General features: G+C 40.0%; 1 protein-coding gene across 1 annotated transcript in view; it reads left to right on the top strand.

Annotated features, from left to right (window-relative positions):
- LOC126095273 (mitotic spindle assembly checkpoint protein MAD1) overlaps positions 1-19,299 on the top strand; it is a 108,040-nt gene that overhangs the window by 63,573 nt on the left and 25,168 nt on the right. Inside the window, exons 8-9 of the mRNA XM_049910031.1 lie at positions 7,632-7,821; positions 11,406-11,574. Coding sequence (XP_049765988.1) covers positions 7,632-7,821; positions 11,406-11,574 — 359 coding nt within the window. The remainder of the gene's footprint in view (positions 1-7,631; positions 7,822-11,405; positions 11,575-19,299) is intronic.

Genomic DNA, 19,299 nt, shown 5'->3' with positions numbered 1-19,299 from the left:
CAACTTGCATTGATGAGATCACCACTAAACTTCGATTCTTTTTTGGGATGTAAGATGCCAATGTTTTATTCTTCATGAAATTAAATAACGTAGATCCTACTACCCGTTGTTTATTGGCTAAAAATTCTGGTGGTATTTTCCTTTTATTTTTGCGTATCATTCCAACATAAGTCAAACCATTTTCAATCAGTTTGTCAACCAGCTCCACAGAAATGAAAAAGTTATCAGCAGTTATTTCTGTTTGTTCCAAATAAAGGTTCTGCAAGCTGCAGTACATTCTGTGTTGGAAGTGAAAGTTGGGTTGTTTTATTAGTGATTACTTTGCCCATCTAGATAAAAGCATTGTATAAATAGTGTGTTTAAGTGTCTCAAAGGCACATAATCTTGATGCCATATTTAGCAGGCTTTGATTTCATATGAACTCTGAAAAAACATTTTGCCCTAAAAGGGCAAAGCATTTCATCAACTGTCAAATATTTTGAGCAGCTATAGTTTTTTTGACAGTTCTGAATGAAATTTCGAATTACTTCTGAGATGAGAGCAGCGTGATCGTAAGTTGTTCTTTCTTCCCTAGAATTCACATCATCAAATCTCAAAGCAGATAACAGGAACATAAATGGTTTTACTGACATCGTTATTCTGAATATATCTTGGCCTGTTCCATCAGTTGCCCATAAACTTTCTATGTGTTCATGTCCAGATTTGAATACTCCTGATAACAACAACAACAACCCAAAGAACGCTTTCATTTCCATAATTCTCACATTGTTAGTGTAAGTAGCATCAGTTTCATGCTTTTCTGAATATTTTGTAATTTTCTGATTAGTGTGAGTGGAAATATGTGCAGTCATTTCATTTGATATCAGCAACTGCCATGATTCAATTAGTGACGCATTCTGTTTTTCATGAGCTGTACTGATGAGACCAGGCAGGTGAGTGATGATGTTGTGGCTTCTGACTCTTTACCTAGTTGGTGGATGAGTAGACCACTTGAATCGATTTTTACCTCGAAAATATGCATTACTTGGCAGCCGGCTATCTCTCTCTACTGAATCATCAGACGACGAATTGCTTGAATCGGAAGAGATTTCTTGTTGTGTATTTTCATCGTCACTTATTTCGTCGTCACTTATGATCTCTTCATCACAAGGTTGAAAATCACTTAAAGATTCTGTGTCTGAATAATTTTTCTCTAATAATAGTTCACAGATTTCTTTTTCAGTTAGACCCCACTGCATTGTGGCAATTAAGTGCCTGAAACACCACAAAATAAGTCTGTATACACTGACTAAAAAAATCCTTATCTGTAGTCGCTGGTCAATGGCACTTACCACCACTTCCAGTAAATTTCAACCAGCGAGCTCCCGGTCCCTGGTGCACTTCACAATGTACTGAGATTACATTGGCGCACCAAACTGAAACTTCGACATTTCCATTGCTAGACAGTTTTATTTTTGTTGGCGAGTCCAAAATGACCCACAATTCCAGTTAAGGGTTAAATGTATAGCAGCCCTTTTGTTGTGCCTGCCTGCAACTCAACATCTCCTCTGTATGTTAAGTAGCTGTCTATCATTTCCATAATATAAACTTTTTATCAAATAGGCTCAGCATCATTATCAATTTGGTCACTGATCACGTTGTAGTCTACAGGACAGTATCATTGTTGGATGATCGTATGGAATGAATATTTTATGGTTGATGTTACTTGTGCCAGTAAAATAAGTAAGTTTCATATCTGTGCTGCTGGAATTATCTGCAAAGCAAACCTGAGTTATTCTGTGGCATTATTTACTTAATTGAACTACTCCACTGTTATCGGTAACAGATGGAAAATACTTGTTAAAGAACTGGGCCGTACCTCCACTTTGACAGCTGCCACCAGTTCCATACCAAGAAGTCCTTTCCATACAGCTTAGCCACCCGTGGCCGTCACATCTGCAATGACAAGCAGTCCCTCTTGAAATATACCAAGGGTCTCACTGACGCCTGCACAGACTGTAATTATCCTCTCAACCTTGTACAAAAACAAATCTCCCTTGCCTTATTTTTCCAGTCTCCCACCACCTCCCAAAGTCTCACCATCTGGCCACAGAGAAGCATTCCACTCGTAACTTGTTACTGCACAGGACTGGAACAGCTAAATTACATTCTCCTCCAGGGTTCTGACTTCTCATCATGCCCTGAAATGAGAAATGTTCTGCCCACTATGGTATTCCCTGCTCCCATCCCCTTACCTCATGGCTCATATCCCTGTAATAGACCTAGATGCAAGACCTATCCCACTCATCCTCCCACCACCACTTAGTCCAGTATGGTTACAAACCTTATCTGTCCCATCAAAGGCAGGGCTACCTGTAAAAACAGTCATGTGATCTACTAGCTAAGCTGCAACCACTGTGCTGCATTCTATGTGGGCATGACAATCAACAAGCTGTCTGTCCACATGAATGGCCATCGACAAAGTGTAGCCAAGAAACAAGTGGACCACCCTGTTTCTGAGCATGCAGCCCAACGTGACATCTTTGATTTCAGTGAGTGCTTCACAGCCTGCTCCATATGAAACCTTCCCACCATCACCAGCTTTTCTGAATTGCGCAGGTGGAAACTCTCCCTGCAGTATATCCTATGTTCCCGCAACCCTCCTGGCCTCCACCTTCATTAGTCATTGTCCTCACCCATCCAGCTCCTTCCCTGTTCTCATTCCGGCACAACATAGCCCTCATTCCACCAATATACCCAGTCTTTTACTTCTCTCCTTTTCTGCTATCCCCCACCTCCCACACCTCTCTGTGACTCAGCATCCCCACTATATGGTGAGTAGTAACTATCCTTTTCGTATTATTGCTTAATACATTAGTTTAGATGTTAGGATTATTTTCTTCACAGATATGATACTCCTTTTAATGTGCTTCACTGACATCATAACTTTTCGAAAATTACAGAATTTTTCCTTTTTGTCCTACAAGATGTATTTATTCTTAAAGTAATCCAGGTGCTATTCCCTTTTCTTTCTTATTGGTATCTATTTGATCCGAGTTACTTTTAGGGGAAAACGTTATTAGATTACAGTTTCATTAGTGAATGTATTGTATTTTTGTTCAAGCCATAAGTTCATGCTTTGAACAGTCTCCTAAAATACTCTCATTTCTTTATAATAATACATCTCCCACATTTAGTTTCAATAAGTATTAGCCTTAATAAGTGTTAATAAACTTTATGAACTGCATGTCATGGTCTGAGAGACCATTTACAGTTGCTTTTGTGATATGATTTTATTCGGAAAACTTGTCTGTAAAGTTATTATTATAATTGCAACTAGGAGGAACAACTTGCCTACTTTCGGTGCAAACACAATAGAACAGATCGTAGTACTCTTAACTCCTACCAGTGTTTCCCTCTTCATGGAGGAACAAGGAAATGGTTAGGGAGCTTGGATATGAAAAAGGGATGGAACAATATTGAAGGTAGGAGTTAGTGCATTACACCATCCACAGCTCAGAGGTGATACAAGAGAGAGTGTGTGAAGTAATGATGGATTAAAGAGAAAAAGAAAGAGAATTGAAAATATGTGAAAATAATGGAGGTAGAGATGAAGAAGAAAGAAAAGAGAGATAGATTGCCTTTTGTGGTTGGTTGGTTGGTTTTGGGGAAGGAGACCAGACAGCTAGGTCATCGGTCTCTTCGGACTAGGGAAGGACGGGGAAGGAAGTCGGCCGTGCCCTTTGAAAGGAACCATCCCGGCATTTGCCTGGAGCGATTTAGGGAAATCACGGAAAACCTAAATCAGGATGGCCGGACGCGGGATTGAACCGTCGTCCTCCCGAATGCGAGTCCAGTGTCTAACCACTGCGCCACCTCGCTCGGTAAAAGAGAGATAGAGGGAAAAGGGGACACACACATGCGGAAGATGAAATAAATAAATGTCTATTGGAATAAGATGAAATTCTGACAAACATTAATATGAGAAGTGGGAATGGGGTGAGACTAATAAAGGTTTAAGTCCAGGATATGTTGGATAGCAAATTTATGTCCCTGAAATTCAGAGACACTGGTATTCGAAGAAAATACATAGTTCTCTAGATAATGAGTGTTTTATTACTAGTTATTTTGCAACAATCAAATCGTCTTTCTATATTTCTTGCCGAGAATATTAACAAATTTAATGCTACACTGTGCAAGTTAGGGTATTTTGCTTCTTGCTAACAATACATTTAAATAATGAAACCATTAACCAGAGTATATTATGACAAGTATTATAACAAAAGCCCTTTTTAATGACTCTCAGAAGACCCAAATATTTTTCTTTCAACAGAAGTTTCCCTTAAATGTGGGTTGAAGCCAAGTGCATGGAAGGAATGACCCAAAATAATAATTCAAGGATGTTTAAGTGATATAAGTGCCATTTAATTACAAACTTACCAATATCTTGTGATACAATTTTAAATACAGCACATGCATGAAAAGAAACATGCAGCAGAAAACAGTCTTTACATTGGCTTTCAAGCTCTTGCTTTTTGTCTAATAAAATTACACATATACATATTTTGTGTGGTTGTGTGTGTGAATATGTGTAATATTACTAGAGGAACAAACATTCCATGTGGTTGTGTGTATGAAAATGTGTAATTTTACTAGAGAAAGAACAAGAGCTCGAAATCTAGTGTAAATATTGTTTTCTGTTGTTTGTTTCTATGTGCCACACATCAGTCAACTATAGGTAAGTTGTTGCAGTTGTTGCAAGGTGTTACAAAAATTATTTTATGTTTTGAGAGGTTGTAGAATGGATCAGCACAAGATAAAAATTCCAGTAAACATGGACCCTAAAAGGGGAAATGAGCACTTGTTGTTCTCTGCCACTATAAAAAATATATTTTCTACTGAACAAGTGCACATAGCTCTTAAGGTACGGATTTTAGACCCCATGTTTGTTGGACATTTTTTCCTTGTTTTGGTCTGTTTTACCACCTCTCACATTTTTGGAAAACTTTTTTTAATATCCTGTGAGTGTGTTTTCTTCAAAGTGTTGTCAGGTGCATTTTTCTGGTGTTTTGTCAGATATTTGCAATTTTATTTTTGCCAATATGTATATGGACTCAGTCTAAGCAAATACTACTCACCATGTCTTTCATGCAAGATCCAGCACTGACAAAAGAAATTGGTTTATTTCCCATTAAACAAAATTAATTTTAAAAGCAGAGTTTTATGTGTAGTGATCCCAAATCAGTCTAGTGTGATATTTGTTTTAGTAATATGTATTAACCACAATATTATTGCATGTGGGAGTGAGGGCACTTCAAGCAGCTTATGAGATTTTATCATGGTAGTTCACAAGAGCACACTGAACCACTTGATGATAGTATATGCACAACTCCCCTGAAATCATTCACAATGTGATTTGTTTTCCTTAGTCACTACTGTACTTGTTTTACTGCAATGTCACCATGTGTTTGTGATAACAGCCATGAGAGGTGAAGTGCAATAATATAGTGGGTGGGTTATACTCATTACAAAAACAAAATTGGAAATATACACCAAAGTAAATGTGCCTTATATATATCCTTTATTTAAAAATAAAAAATAGTTGATTGTTTTCTTCAGGGAAATTTCATGTGCTTTCTCTTGCCATATGTTCCCACTTATAGGAATGCTGCCACATCTTATTCCTTTACACCATAAAAATAAAAAATAAAAATCCACATCATTGAACATTGACATGTGAATGTTCTTCCCTTTGGATCCAAACAAAGCACTAGGGTCGGCAAGTAAGATTGCTTCTTTCTTTTGAATATGCTGCACAATGAAGACTGTGTCAAATCATGCTGAAAAGTTTTTTTGTTACATTTATCTTCAACATTGTGGATGACGATAAGGTTTTGCTAAATTGTTAGCTTTCTATGTTTGCAGGTCATAACTCTACTGAAGTAAAAATTGATAAATTTGACATTAAACAACTACACTCCTCAGCTCGCACTTCGTAGATTCAGTGACTGTGACATCAGATCATATGACCAAGGCCACGTGATATGCAGGGCAGAAATTGCTTTCCGATTGATTTGACACATTTTCCGGAATCATTACAAGGGAAATGGAGCTGTCGACCAAAAGACAATGATCTAGGTACAGGTTGACTCAAAGAATCGATTACCTTTTACTCTTATTGCATGACACTACCTTGGACATGTTAGGAATTGAATAAAACTGGATTCTAATTTGCAGAATCTTTTCTGTTTATTCCTTAAAAGACCACTTTTTCTTAAAATGAGGTTCATTAAACATAGGGAGGAATAAAATAGTTCATATGGGAGTTTCACCAGCACAGACAGGAATAGTTGTTAAATGTAGGATTTCTTTAAAAGTGAGTTTTTAACTCTGAATGTTACTGTAATATTTTTATTGACTTTGTAACATTCACATAATTTACTGTTTTTACCCAAGCAGTAACACTCTTTTTTTACAAGAGTATGTCAAAAACCATCTTGCTTGCCTCAGAGTTGTCAACTCAACTCTGAATCCCAGTAGATGTTCCTCAGAAGTTGAAACATTTCCAGCCAGAGGCAAAATGATGTTCTTCTTATTCTCTAACAGTGGAAAATCCAGGATGGACTGGAACAATACTGTGAAGAGGGTAGATACTCACCATACAGAGGAGATACTGAGTCACAGATAGGTGCTACACAAGGACTGTCACAAATATAGTTTTGGCCACTAAGGCCTTTGTCAAAATTAGACAAAAACACCCACATATACACTCGGGCAAACACAACTCACACATATGACTGCAGTCTCAGGCAACTGAGGCCACACTGCAAGCGGCAGCATCAGCACGTGATGGGAGTGGCGACTGGGTGGGGTTAAGGAGGAAGGTGGGAGGAGGAGGGATAGTACAGTAGGTGTGGCAGACAGTGACATGCTGTTGGGGAGCACACAGGAATGAGATGGAAAGAGGGTAGGACATCTATGTGCTGTTGGGAGGTTAGACGGAGGGCAGCGGAGAGGTGGGGTGGGGTGGGAGTTAGCAAAAAAGGAGAGAAGTAAAAAAAAACTGGGTGTGATGGAGGAAAGAGGGCTGTTTAGTGCTGGAGTGGGAACAGAGAAGGGTCTGGATGGGAGAGGACAATGACTAATGAAGGTTGAGGCCAGGAGGGTTACGGGAACGTGGGGTATATTGCAGGAAAAGTTCCCACCTGCGCACTTCATAAAAGCTGGTGATGGTTGGAAGGATGTCATGAAACTTCCTGGCAGATTAAAACTGTGTGCTGGACCAAGACTCAAACTTGGGACCTTTGCCCTTCACGGGCAAGTGCTCTACCATCTGAGCTACCCAAGCACGACTCACAACCCATCCTCACAGCTTCAATTCTACCAGTACCTCATCTTCTACCTTCTAAACTTCATAGCTTGCCCATGAAAGGTGACCATTTGACAGAAAGTCAACTTCATTGTTTCATTCATTGAAAAAGACATTCCCTTCATCATTGACTATTGTCATTGACTCTATTTCTCTTTTTATTATGCTATTCCTCATTTTTTTGTGTTTGATTGAATTGTGTAAATTTTGTTCCTTAAAAGAATTTTAATTTTGAGTTATACATGTTTCTTCTTTTGTAATAAACACAAAAAGTTTATTTCAGGAAAGGGACAGTTACAGATCACAGCTGGATAGTTATGAAAATGAACTTACCTTTTGTGCATCTCCTTCAACAATGTCTCGGACCCAACAACAGGCAAACAGAATAGAAGTACTACAAAAGACTCTTGATGGCTACAAAGACCTTGTAGAAAGATTAGAAGCAGAAGTGGCAAATTTTCAGGATGGGGGAGGTATGCTTTTACTCTTCATGTGCAAAAGTCATGTATCCAGTAATGATCAGTTTGGTGCTGTTCTTTAACTGCTTATTGGCATGGTTGGCACATTCTTCATGTTAATGTTGCATAATAATATTTATCTGTGTAAACGCAGTTGTGTTTGATGTTTTTATTGGCTATAATACCAGAGATTTATTTATTGTTATTTATATTGAAGTATAATTTAATTTAAAATACAGTTGTCAGTAGACCAGCATACACTGACCCAGACCAGGTGAATTAAGTATTGAATTCCAGTTAATGGAAAGTATTGATATATTGTACTTGCAGTTAGATTTAGATGAGTATAAATTCACCTGCAGTGAAGAGTTACAGTAGATAACCATGAGAATTTGTTGTCCATTATACACCTTGTGCCAAACTGAGTTCCATCAGTTTGCAGACTTGAATCATCTGTTATTGAACATTTTGTTTATTGCCTCATTACCTTAATTATTATTGTCATTGATTATTTATTTCTTTTTTGAAAGAATTGCAGTTACATCTCTTTGCATCCTCGCATGTTAAACACTAAACTTACTTTTTACCTTCCTTCCTTCCTTCCTTCCTTCCTTCACTGAATCACTGATTTGTGTAGATCATCAAACTCATGATGGAAATTCTTTTAGATAACTTCCTGTGCCAATCTTAGTAATATTATCTGTGATGTTTTCTCAGAACTTACTTCCTCTGACTCAGCTTTGATTTAACAATTTTTGGGCTAGGCTCTGAGACGTGAAACTATTAAATTTATTACAACATTATCCAACAGGTTGGGTAACATTAGTTGTAGAGAGGAAAAGACTATGGATTAAACTTCATTATAACATTCAAGAAGTAAAATGGTTGACCAGTACTTACTTTCATTACGTGGAATTCGAGGTACAGCTGATAGATACATTTAAGGTAGAAAGAACAATACTTATTGGAAGACAACCTGAGGTGCAGTGGATGTAAATGCTTCCTATTTACACTATGTGATCAAAAGTATCCGGGCACCACCAATAACATGGGTGTTTCATATTAGGTGCATTGTGCTGCCACCTACTGCCAGGTACTCCCTATCAGTGACCTCAGTAGTCATTAGATATTGTGAGAGCAGAATGGGGTGCTTTGTGGAACTCAGACTTCAAACATGGTCACTTGACTGGGTGTCACTTGTCATATGTCTGTACACGAGATTTCCACACTCCTAAACATACCTAGGTCCACTGTTTCCAATGTGATAGTGAAGTGGAAACGTGAAAGGATGCATATAGCGCACAAGCGTACAGGCTGACCTCGTCTGTTGACTGACAGAGACCGCTGACAATTGAAGAGGGGTCATAATATGTAATAGACAGACAGCTATCCAGGCCATCACACAGGAATCCCAAACTGCATCAGGACCCACTGCAAGTGCTATGACAGTTAGATGGGAGGTGAGAAAACTTTGATTTCATGGTCGAGTGGCTGCTCATAAGCCACGCATCACATCGGTAAATGTCAAACGACGCCTCACTTGGTGTAAGGAGCGTAAACAGTGGACGATTGAAAAATGTTATGTGGAGCGACGAATCATGGTACACATATCCAATGGCAGGGTGTGGGTATGGTGAACGCCCGGTGAACGTCATGTGCCAGCGTATGTAATGCCAACAGTAAAATTCGGAGGTGTGGTCGTGTTTTTCATAGAGGGGGCCTTGCCCCCCTTGTTTTTGTGTGACACTATCACGGCATAGGCCTACATTGATGTTTTAAGCACCTTCTTGCTTCCCACTGTTGAAGAGCAATTTGGGGATGGCGACTGCATCTTTCCACATGATTGAGCACCTGCTCATTATGTGTGGTCTGTGGCGGAGTGGTAACATGACAATAACATCCCTGTAATGGACTGTCCTGAACAGAGTCCTGACCTAAATCCTATAGAATACCTTTGGGATGTTTTGGAACACTGACTTCATGCTAGGCCTCACCGGCTGATGTCGATACCTCTCCTCAGTGCAGCACTCCGTGGAGAACAGGCTGTCATTCCCCAAGAAACCTTCCAGCACCTGATTGAATGTATGCCTGCGAGAGTGAAAGCTATCATCAAGGCTAAGGGTGGGTCAACACCATATTGAATTCTAGCATTACCGATGGAGAGCGCCACAAACTTGTAAGTCATTTTCAGCCAGTTATCCGGATACTTTTGATCACATAGTGTCCATCAAGCCATCTATTACTATGATAAATTCTCTCTTCCTAACGAGTGGGAAAAGTAGTCTATTATTTAATGTGGTTAGTGCTGCAAAACTACTTTTCAAGTTTTGAAACAATTCTGTGATTGCAAAACCTCAACAAAATTGTTGTGTAGTTTATCCATATTAATGGAATAAGAGACATATATCTGACCTAATACTTTCCTGATGTATTACATATCTGGGTGTTTTCCGGGTGTTCAGCTTATTGAAATCGTACCATATTCCAACAAAACATGGTGTCACAATCATTAGCTGATTTGTGTGTACTGAAGATGTAAGTACATTCCAATTTGTTATAGTGCAACGTCAGTATTATGTTACTGTACTAGTTGCTGCTGTCAATACAAAAGACATGCAGTGTGTTGTGGTGTCATAGCTAATAACTTCAATAAGAGTAAACATTAGTGTCATCATGGTGTCAGAGTGGAATAGTTTGCACAGCCGAAACAGCAGTCTCGGTTAACTTGTCTACTGATAGCACCGGCTGCTTACTGCTGTCAGCCCAGACCTATCATGTTCTACTCGGAACTTAATCACCGAGTTCATGTCCAGCTGTGCACACCAACTAGAAACCACGAATCTGTAGAACATCCTCTGTTAATCTGTAGATATTACAATAAATAGTTTGAGAGCTCAAGTTTTAACAACATTTTTTTTCAAAACGGTGTACTTACTGAAGCAGACACAGTAAAATTTCTGTGTTTGAAATTTCTTGGAGTTTGTATATTGACAATGAACTTGTTTCTGGGCAGTTAATGTAGTGTGCAACCGAATAATTTCATAATTTTCTCTTTTGCATCCAGTAAAGATTAAGGTAAAAAAATTTGATTTCTATTTTGTTCTCCCCCCCCCCACTCTCTCTCCCATCCTGCCCCCCTTCTCTCCTCCTCCTGCACCCCTTATCTCCTCCTCCCGCGCCCCCTCTCTCCTCCTCCTGCGCCCCCTCTCTCCTCCTCCTGCACGCCCCCTCTCTCCCGCTCCCGCATGCCCCCTCTCTCCCGCTCCCGCACGCCCCCTCTCTCCCGCTCCCGCCCGCCCCCTCTCTCCCGCTCCCGCCCGCCCCCTCTCTCCCGCTCCCGCCCGCCCCCTCTCTCCCGCTCCCGCCCGCCCCCTCTCTCCCGCTCCCGCACGCCCCCTCTCTCCTGCTCCCGCACGCCCCCTCTCTCCTGCTTTTCCACAACCCCCTCTCTCTTGCTCCCGCAACCCCCTCTCCCCCCCTCCTGCACCTCCTCTCCCACGAGCACCTTATTCCTTAATAACTTCCATTTGAGATGTGATAAATACATCTATAAGCCATGAATCAGACAGCTGAGAGAATCAGAATATCTGTCTTTATAGGTGGTGGGCAACTTTCAGTCAAACTGCAAAAACTTGAAAGTGAATGTGAATCTTTGAAGAAGGAAAAAGAAGCTCTACAGAAACGGAGAGATGAGCTTGAGATAGAACTTGAATACAGAGCTCTTAAGGGTGACTTCAATCCAATGACCACAAAGGTGTTGCATTTAAGGTAAGTGCAACGTAACTTCTCCCAGTACAAGACATATGAATCAAAGCTAAGGAAATTTGTTAGTTACATTTCAGATAGATGAAATGTGATACAAATTTTCATCAGCTCTGCAGACTATTAAATACAGAAAATTAAGTAGCTGTTTACAGTTGTAGTAAAATGTGGCAACAATATTTTTGTGGTGAAATTTGGGATGTGTATCGTTGTTTAACACAAGAAAAACAATGTGTAGTAATCATGTTTAAATTCAGATATTCTCCACCAAATGTGTAATCCGGGGTGCCACATCTTGATGCTGCCATAGGTTCATTTGACGTTACTGAACAATATTTGGTCTAAGACTGAAGTAAGATTTACCTAAGACCTTTGGCAGCGTACAAATTGCCTCTATATATAGGGTTTTAAACAATTACTGTCATTGTTACATACTGAATTTTGGATTTAAACAATTAAAGTTTTTGCATACAGCTTCCCAAATTACATAGATATTTACATGGAATAAAAGTGAATAATTTCATACAAAGAAAGGAAGGAATCTGTTTCTATTAAGACTATAAATTACATGTTTTATCATTGAAACAATATATTTCGTTAATTTGCATATACAATTTATTTACTTAAAGGAAAATCATGCTATCATTTTCAGGTGATCAGAGCGATTAGTTTTATTGAATGAAAGGCCTAGATTCGATTAATTAAATTTTGAACAAGGATAATTTTACCATTCTGTATGGTAGTAATAACTGTTCTATTATCTAGCACCAATTACATCATAAGTATGCTTAATTCTGACTGAAAAATCATTGTGTCATGTTTTTTATTAGGGATACAAACAATTTTCTGGCTTAAAAACATAAAAATAGCTGTCTCCCGATGACTTGGAAATATCCGAACTTTAATCGTTAGTTACTCCATAATTACAACAGCAAAATTATTCGTCCCATGTGCCTGAAGTTTGTATTGCATATGAATTATGGTGGTACATTAGTTTTTAATCCAGCATGTTTCCTTCATTCTATATACTGGTGAGGCTCATTGTAAACAATGTCAAAACAACAGTCTAAATTAGTATGAATTACTATTATTACTATACACAGGGTGGTCCATTGAGAGTGACCGGGCCAAATATCTCACAAAATAAGTGTCAAACGAAAAAACTACGAAGAACGAAACTCGTCTAGCTTGAAGGGAGAAACCAAATGGTGTTATGGATGGCCCGCTAGATGGCACTGCCATAGGTCCAGCGGGTATCAACTGTGTTTTTTTTAAATAGGAACCCCCATTTTTTATTACATATTTGTGCAGTACGTAAAGAATTATGAATGTTTTAGTTGGACCACTTATTTCACTTTGTGATAGAGGGCACTGTAATAGTCACAAACATATGGCTCACAATTTTAGATGAACAGTTGGTAACAGGTAGGCTTTTTAAATTAAAATGCAGAACGTAGGTATATTTGAACATTTTATTTCGGTTGTTCCAATGTGATACATGTACCTTTGTGAACTTATCATTTTTGAGAATGCATGCTGTTACAGTGTGATTACCTGTAAATACAACATTAATGCAATAAATGCTCAAAATGATGTCCGTTAACCTCAATGCATTTGGCAGAATGTGTAATGACATTCCTCTCAACAGCGAGTAGTTCGCCTTCCGTAATGTTCGCACATGCATTGACAATCCGCTGATGCATCTTGTCAGGCATTGTCGGTGGATCACGGTAGCAAATATCCTTCAACTTTCCCCACAGAAAGAAATCTGGGGACGTCCGATCCATTGAACGTGCAAGCCATGGTATGGTGCTTCGCCGACAAATCCACCTGTCATGAAATATGCTATTCAATACCGCTTCAATCACATGCGAGCTATGTGCTGGACATCCATCATGGTGGAAGTACATCGCCGTTCTGTCAAGCAGCGAAACATCTTGTAGTAACATCGGCAGAACATTACATAGGAAATCGGCATACATTGCACCATTTAGATTGCCATCAATAAAATGGGGGCTAATTATCCTTCCTCCCATAATGCCGCACCATACATTAACCCATTAACCCGCCAAGGTCGCTGATGTTCCACTTGTCCCAGCCATCGTGGATTTTCCGTTGCCCAATAGTGCATATTATGCCGGTTTACATTACCGCTGTTGGTGAATGACGCTTCGCCACTAAATAGAACGCATGCAAAAAATCTGTCATCATCCCGTAATTTCTCTTGTGCCCATTGGCAGATCTGTACACGACGTTCAAAGTCGTTGCCATGCAATTCCTGGAGCATAGTAATATGGTACGGGTGCAATCGGTGTTGATGTAGCATTCTCAACACCGACGTTTTTGAGATTCCTGATTCTCGCAGAATTTCTGTGCTACTGATTTCTGTGCTGCTGATTTGCGGATTAGCTGTGACAGCAGCTAAAACCCCTATTTGGGCATCGTCATTTGTTGCAGTTCGTGGTTAACGTTTCACATGTGCCTAAACACTTCCTGTTTCCTTAAATAACGTAACTATCTGGCAAACGGTCCGGACACTTGGATGATGCCGTCCAGGATACCGAGCAGCATACATAGCACACGTCTGTTGGGCATTTTGATCACGATAGTCATATATCAACATAGTTATCGACCTTTTCCGCAGTTGGTAATCAGTCCATTTTAACATGGGTAATGTATCACGAAGCAAATACCGACCGCGCAGGCGGAATGTTATGTGATACCCGGTACTTATAAGTTTGTGACTATTACAGCACGACCTATCACAAAGCGAAAAACGTTGTCCAACTAAAATATTCAATTTCTTTACGTACTACACGAATATTTAATAAAAAGTGGGGTTTTCAGTTTAAAGAAATGCAGTTGATACGCGTTTGAACTATGGCAGCACCATCTAGCGGGCCAACCCCAGCGCCATCTGGTTTTCCCCTTCAAGCTAGACAAGTTTTGTTCTTTGTAGTTTTTTCGTTTGATGCTTATTTCGTGACATATTTGGCCCAGTCACTATCAATGGATCACCCTGTATATGCCCTTTTCGAGAGAGTGGAGATGAGATTGGAATAGGATACAGGATCCCAAGGGGTTGTGGTGTTACATAGTGACATAAATGTAAATTTTTTCTCCGTAAGCCCCTAAAAGGTTAGCCTCATCCTAATTAGATACTCCTAACAATTTTCTTATTTGGATGAATGGCACTAAAATATTATAGAATGAGTTGCTGCATGAATATAAGATAGTTTAATTTATTTGAAGTAATCAATCTAGTTGCCAAAGAATGTTTGTTTTTAAATTATCGTTACCGTCTAGAGAGCGAACAGAATAGATAGGTACACACATATGCTTTCATGGCTACATTGCTCCTGCCGACTACATTGGGCCGGCACTGGAAGTTGACCGGGGTGAGTAGTTGTCAGATGGAGTGGGCGAAGGCATGAAGGGGGGGGGGGGGGGGGGGGCAGCTGAAAGCTCAGCGTGAAAAGCTGCGTGCTCATGGGATAGGTGTGTGGCACTGATGAGGTCATTCTGGCCATAGACAGGGTGAGTTGTGCCTGGCACACAATTGACATGAAGGAATGAACTGGGTGGGGGGAAGGGAGGAGAGTGAGAGTGGGAGGGTGTGAATGCAGGATAGGTGAAGTCAGGGTCATGGGGCAGGGATGGAAGTGGATTCGGATCAGGGGCTAGTGGAGACTGAGGCCAGGAGCTTATGCACTTATTGATGACTCAGTGTGTCAACTGTATGAGTTACATTATGTTGTAGATTATACAATGAAATACAGTTCTCAGACTATAAGAAGATCCTTTCACCTATTTATTAGTAATGTGTATAATTTGAAAGTAGTTTAATTTTACTATTTTAAAGCAAAATTTGGTATTACTCTCAATTTTTTTCTGTAGGTCACTGTGATATCCGGATATCCTGGTTTCGTCTCCCTAACATTATTTAAAAACTTATCAAAATAAATTATTTTGTTTGTCTTGAAATTTATAAGAGCATCCAGAGCTGGGTATTTCCTTCCCATGGAAGATATTCTTACGTTCCCCAACACCAGGACCACAACTACTAAATATATGAAGAGGTTGGCAAATAAATCAGCCGACCAGTTGCAGAAAGGTTGTCTGATTTTTCAGCCTCTTCAGATTTACACAGTTACTGTTTCGCAGCCAAGTTTAAGATTTTGAAACACTAGATACATGTAGTCTGTAGAAAGCAGAATCAGTTATGAGGTATTAAGTCATTAACTGAATACAAAATGATTTTATTGATCCATTAAAGTCATTTTGTATTCAGTAGTGACTTATTACCTTGTGATCTGTTCAGCTTTCTACAGACTACACACGTGGTTCACCATGGTTGCTCTCCTCCTCCATGACTTTGTCATGCCTTTGGAACAACTATTAGAATTTACATTCATTGCATCAATAATTCCTTCCCCATGAACCACGGACCTTGCCGCTGGTGGGGAGGCTTGCGTGCCTCAACGATACAGATGGCCGTACCGTAGGTGCAACCACAACGGAGGGGTATCTGTTGAGAGGCCAGACAAACGTGTGGTTCCTGAAGAGGGGCAGCAGCCTTTTCAGTAGTTGCAGGGGCAACAGTCTGGATGATTGACTGATCTTGCCTTGTAACAATAACCATAACGGCCTTGCTGTGCTGGTACTACGAACGGCTGAAAGCAAGGGGAAACTACAGCCGTAATTTTTCCCGAGGGCATGCAGCTTTACTGTATGGTTAAATGATGATGGCGTCCTCTTGGGTAAAATATTCTGGAGGTAAAATAGTCCCCCATTCGGATCTCCGGGCGGGGACTACTCGAGAGGACGTCGTTATCAGGAAAAAGAAAACTGGCGTTCTACGGATCGGAGTGTGGAATGTCAGATCCCTTAACCGGGCAGGTAGGTTAGAAAATTTAAAAAGGGAAATGGATAGGTTAAAGTTGGATATAGTGGGAATTAGTGAAGTTCGGTGGCAGGACGAACAAGACTTTTGGTCAGGTGAATACAGGGTTATAAATACAAAATCAAATAGGGGTAATGCAGGAGTAGGATTAATAATGAATAAAAAAATAGGAGTGAGGGTAAGCTACTACAAACAGCATAGTGAACGCATTATTGTGGCCAAGATAGACACGAAGTCCACGCCTACTACAGTAGTACCCAAGTTTATATGCCAACTAGCTCTGCAGATGATTAAGAAATTGATGAAATGCATGATGAGATAAAAGAAATTATTCAGGTAGTGAAGGGAGACGAAAATTTAATAATCATGGGTGACTGGAATTAGAGTATAGGAAAAGGGAGACCAGGAAACATAGGTGAATATGGATTGGGCGTAAGAAATGAAAGAGGAAGCCGTCTGGTAGAATTTTGCACAGAGCATAGGAGAAATAGTGAAGGCAGCAGAGGATCAAGTAGGTAAAAATACAAGGGCTAGTAGAAATCCTTGGGTAACAGAAGAAATATTGAATTTAATTGATGAAAGGGGGAAACATAAAAACGCAGTAAATGAAGCTGGCAAAAAGGAATACAAACGTCTCAAAAACGAGATTGACAGGAAGTGCAAAATGGCTAAGCAGGGATGGCTAGAGGACAAATGTAAGGATGTAGAGGCTTATCTCACTAGGGGTAAGCTAGATACTGCCTACAGGAAAATTAAAGAGACCTTTGGAGAAAGGAGAACCACTTGTATGAATATCAAGAATTCAGATGGAAACCCAGTTCTAAGCAAAGAAGGGAAAGCAGAAAGGTGGAAGGAGTATATAGAGGGTCTATACAAGGGCGACGTAGTTCAGGACAATATTCTGGAAATGGAAGAGAATGTAGATGAAGACGAAATGGGAGATACAATACTGCGTGAAGAGTTTGACAGAGCACTGAAAGACCTGAGTCGAAACAAGGCCCCGGGAGTAGACAACATTCCATTAGAACTACTGACGGCCTTGGGAGAGCCAGTCCTGACAAAGCTCTACCATCTGGTGAGCAAGATGTATGAGACAGGCAAAATTCCCTCAGACTTCAAGAAGAATATAATAATTCCAATCCCAAAGAAAGCGGGTGTTGACAGATGTGAAAATTACCGAACTATCAGTTTAATAAGTCACAGCTACAAAATACTAACGCGAATTCTTTACAGACGAGTGGAAAAACTAGTAGAAGCCGACCTGGGGGAAGATCAGTTTGGATTCCGTAGAAATATTGGAACACGTGAGGCAATACTGACCCTACGGCTTATCTTAGAAGCTAGATTAAGGAAAGGCAAACCTACGTTTCTAGCATTTGTAGACTTAGAGAAAGCTTTTGACAATGTTGACTGGAATACTCTTTTTCAAATTCTGAAGGTGCCAGGGGTAAAATATAGGGAGCGAAAGGCTATTTACAATTTGTCCAGAAACCAGATGGCAGTTATAAGAGTCGAGGGGCATGAAAGGGAAGCAGTGGTTGGGAAGGGAGTGAGACAGGGTTGCAGCCTCTCCCCCATGTTATTCAATCTGTATATTGAGCAAGCAGTGAAGGAAACAAAAGAAAAATTCGGAGTAGGTATTAAAATCCATGGAGAAGAAATAAAAACTTTGAGGTTCGCTGATGACATTGTAATTCTGTCAGACAGCAAAGGACATGGATGAGCAGTTGAACGGAATGGACAGTGTCTTGAAAGGAGGATATAAGATGAACATCAACAAAAGCAAAACAAGGATAATGGGATGTAGTCGAATTAAGTTGGGTGATGCTGTGGTAATTAGATTAGGAAATGAGACACTTAAAGTAGTAAAGGAGTTTTGCTATTTGGGGAGCAAAATAACTGATGATGGTCAAAGTAGAGAGGATATATAATGTAGGCTGGCAATGGCAAGGAAAGCGTTTCTGAAGAAGAGAAATTTGTTAACATCGAGTATAGATCTAAGTGTCAGGAAGTTGTTTCTGAAAGTATTTGTATGGAGTGTAGCCGTGTATGGAAGTGAAACATGGATGATAAATAGTTTGGACAAGAAGAGAATAGAAGCTTTCGAAATGTGGTGCTACAGAAGAATGCTGAAGATTAGATGGGTAGATCACATAACTAATGAGGAGGTATTGAACAGAATGGGGGAGAAGAGGAGTTTGTGGCACAACTTGACTAGAAGAAGGGACCGGTTGGTAGGACATGTTCTGAGGCATCAAGGGATCACCAATTTAGTATTGGAGGGCAGCGTGGAGGGTAAAAATTGTAGAGGGAGACCAAGAGATGAATGCACTAAGCAGATTCAGAAGGATGTAGGTTGCAGTAGGTACTGGGAGATGAAGAGGCTTGCACAGGATAGAGTAGCATGGAGAGCTGCATCAAACCAGTCTCAGGACTGAAGACCACAGCAACAACAATCAGCATCAATAATTGTGTGCTGTGATTGAAATGAGATTTTGGAGTATCATATCACTAATATGAAGAGTCAGCAGATCAGATTGTCGACTTAACAGGAAAAAGATACTTCACTCAAGTGATATGGCACACTGGTTTTAAGTCACTGGATTCTCATTTGGAAAAGGTGAGATTTATATCCCTATTAAAGCACTCAGCTTTAGATTTTTTTCATTCATTCATCATCTTGGACATTTTCCAGCCCTTGGCCGGGTCTGTAGGGAACATAGGCCTCTCCATCGTCTTCTGTCTTGCCACCATCTCTCCGTCTTCACCTCGGTCCATTCTTCTCCTTTCTTCTGGACGCATTGCTCTACTCCTTTCAACCGTCTGTA

This window comes from Schistocerca cancellata, chromosome 8 (genome assembly GCF_023864275.1).
Source record: "Schistocerca cancellata isolate TAMUIC-IGC-003103 chromosome 8, iqSchCanc2.1, whole genome shotgun sequence".
Classification (NCBI taxonomy): Eukaryota; Metazoa; Arthropoda; class Insecta; order Orthoptera; family Acrididae; genus Schistocerca; species Schistocerca cancellata.
This window is presented reverse-complemented; position numbering and strand designations above follow the sequence as displayed.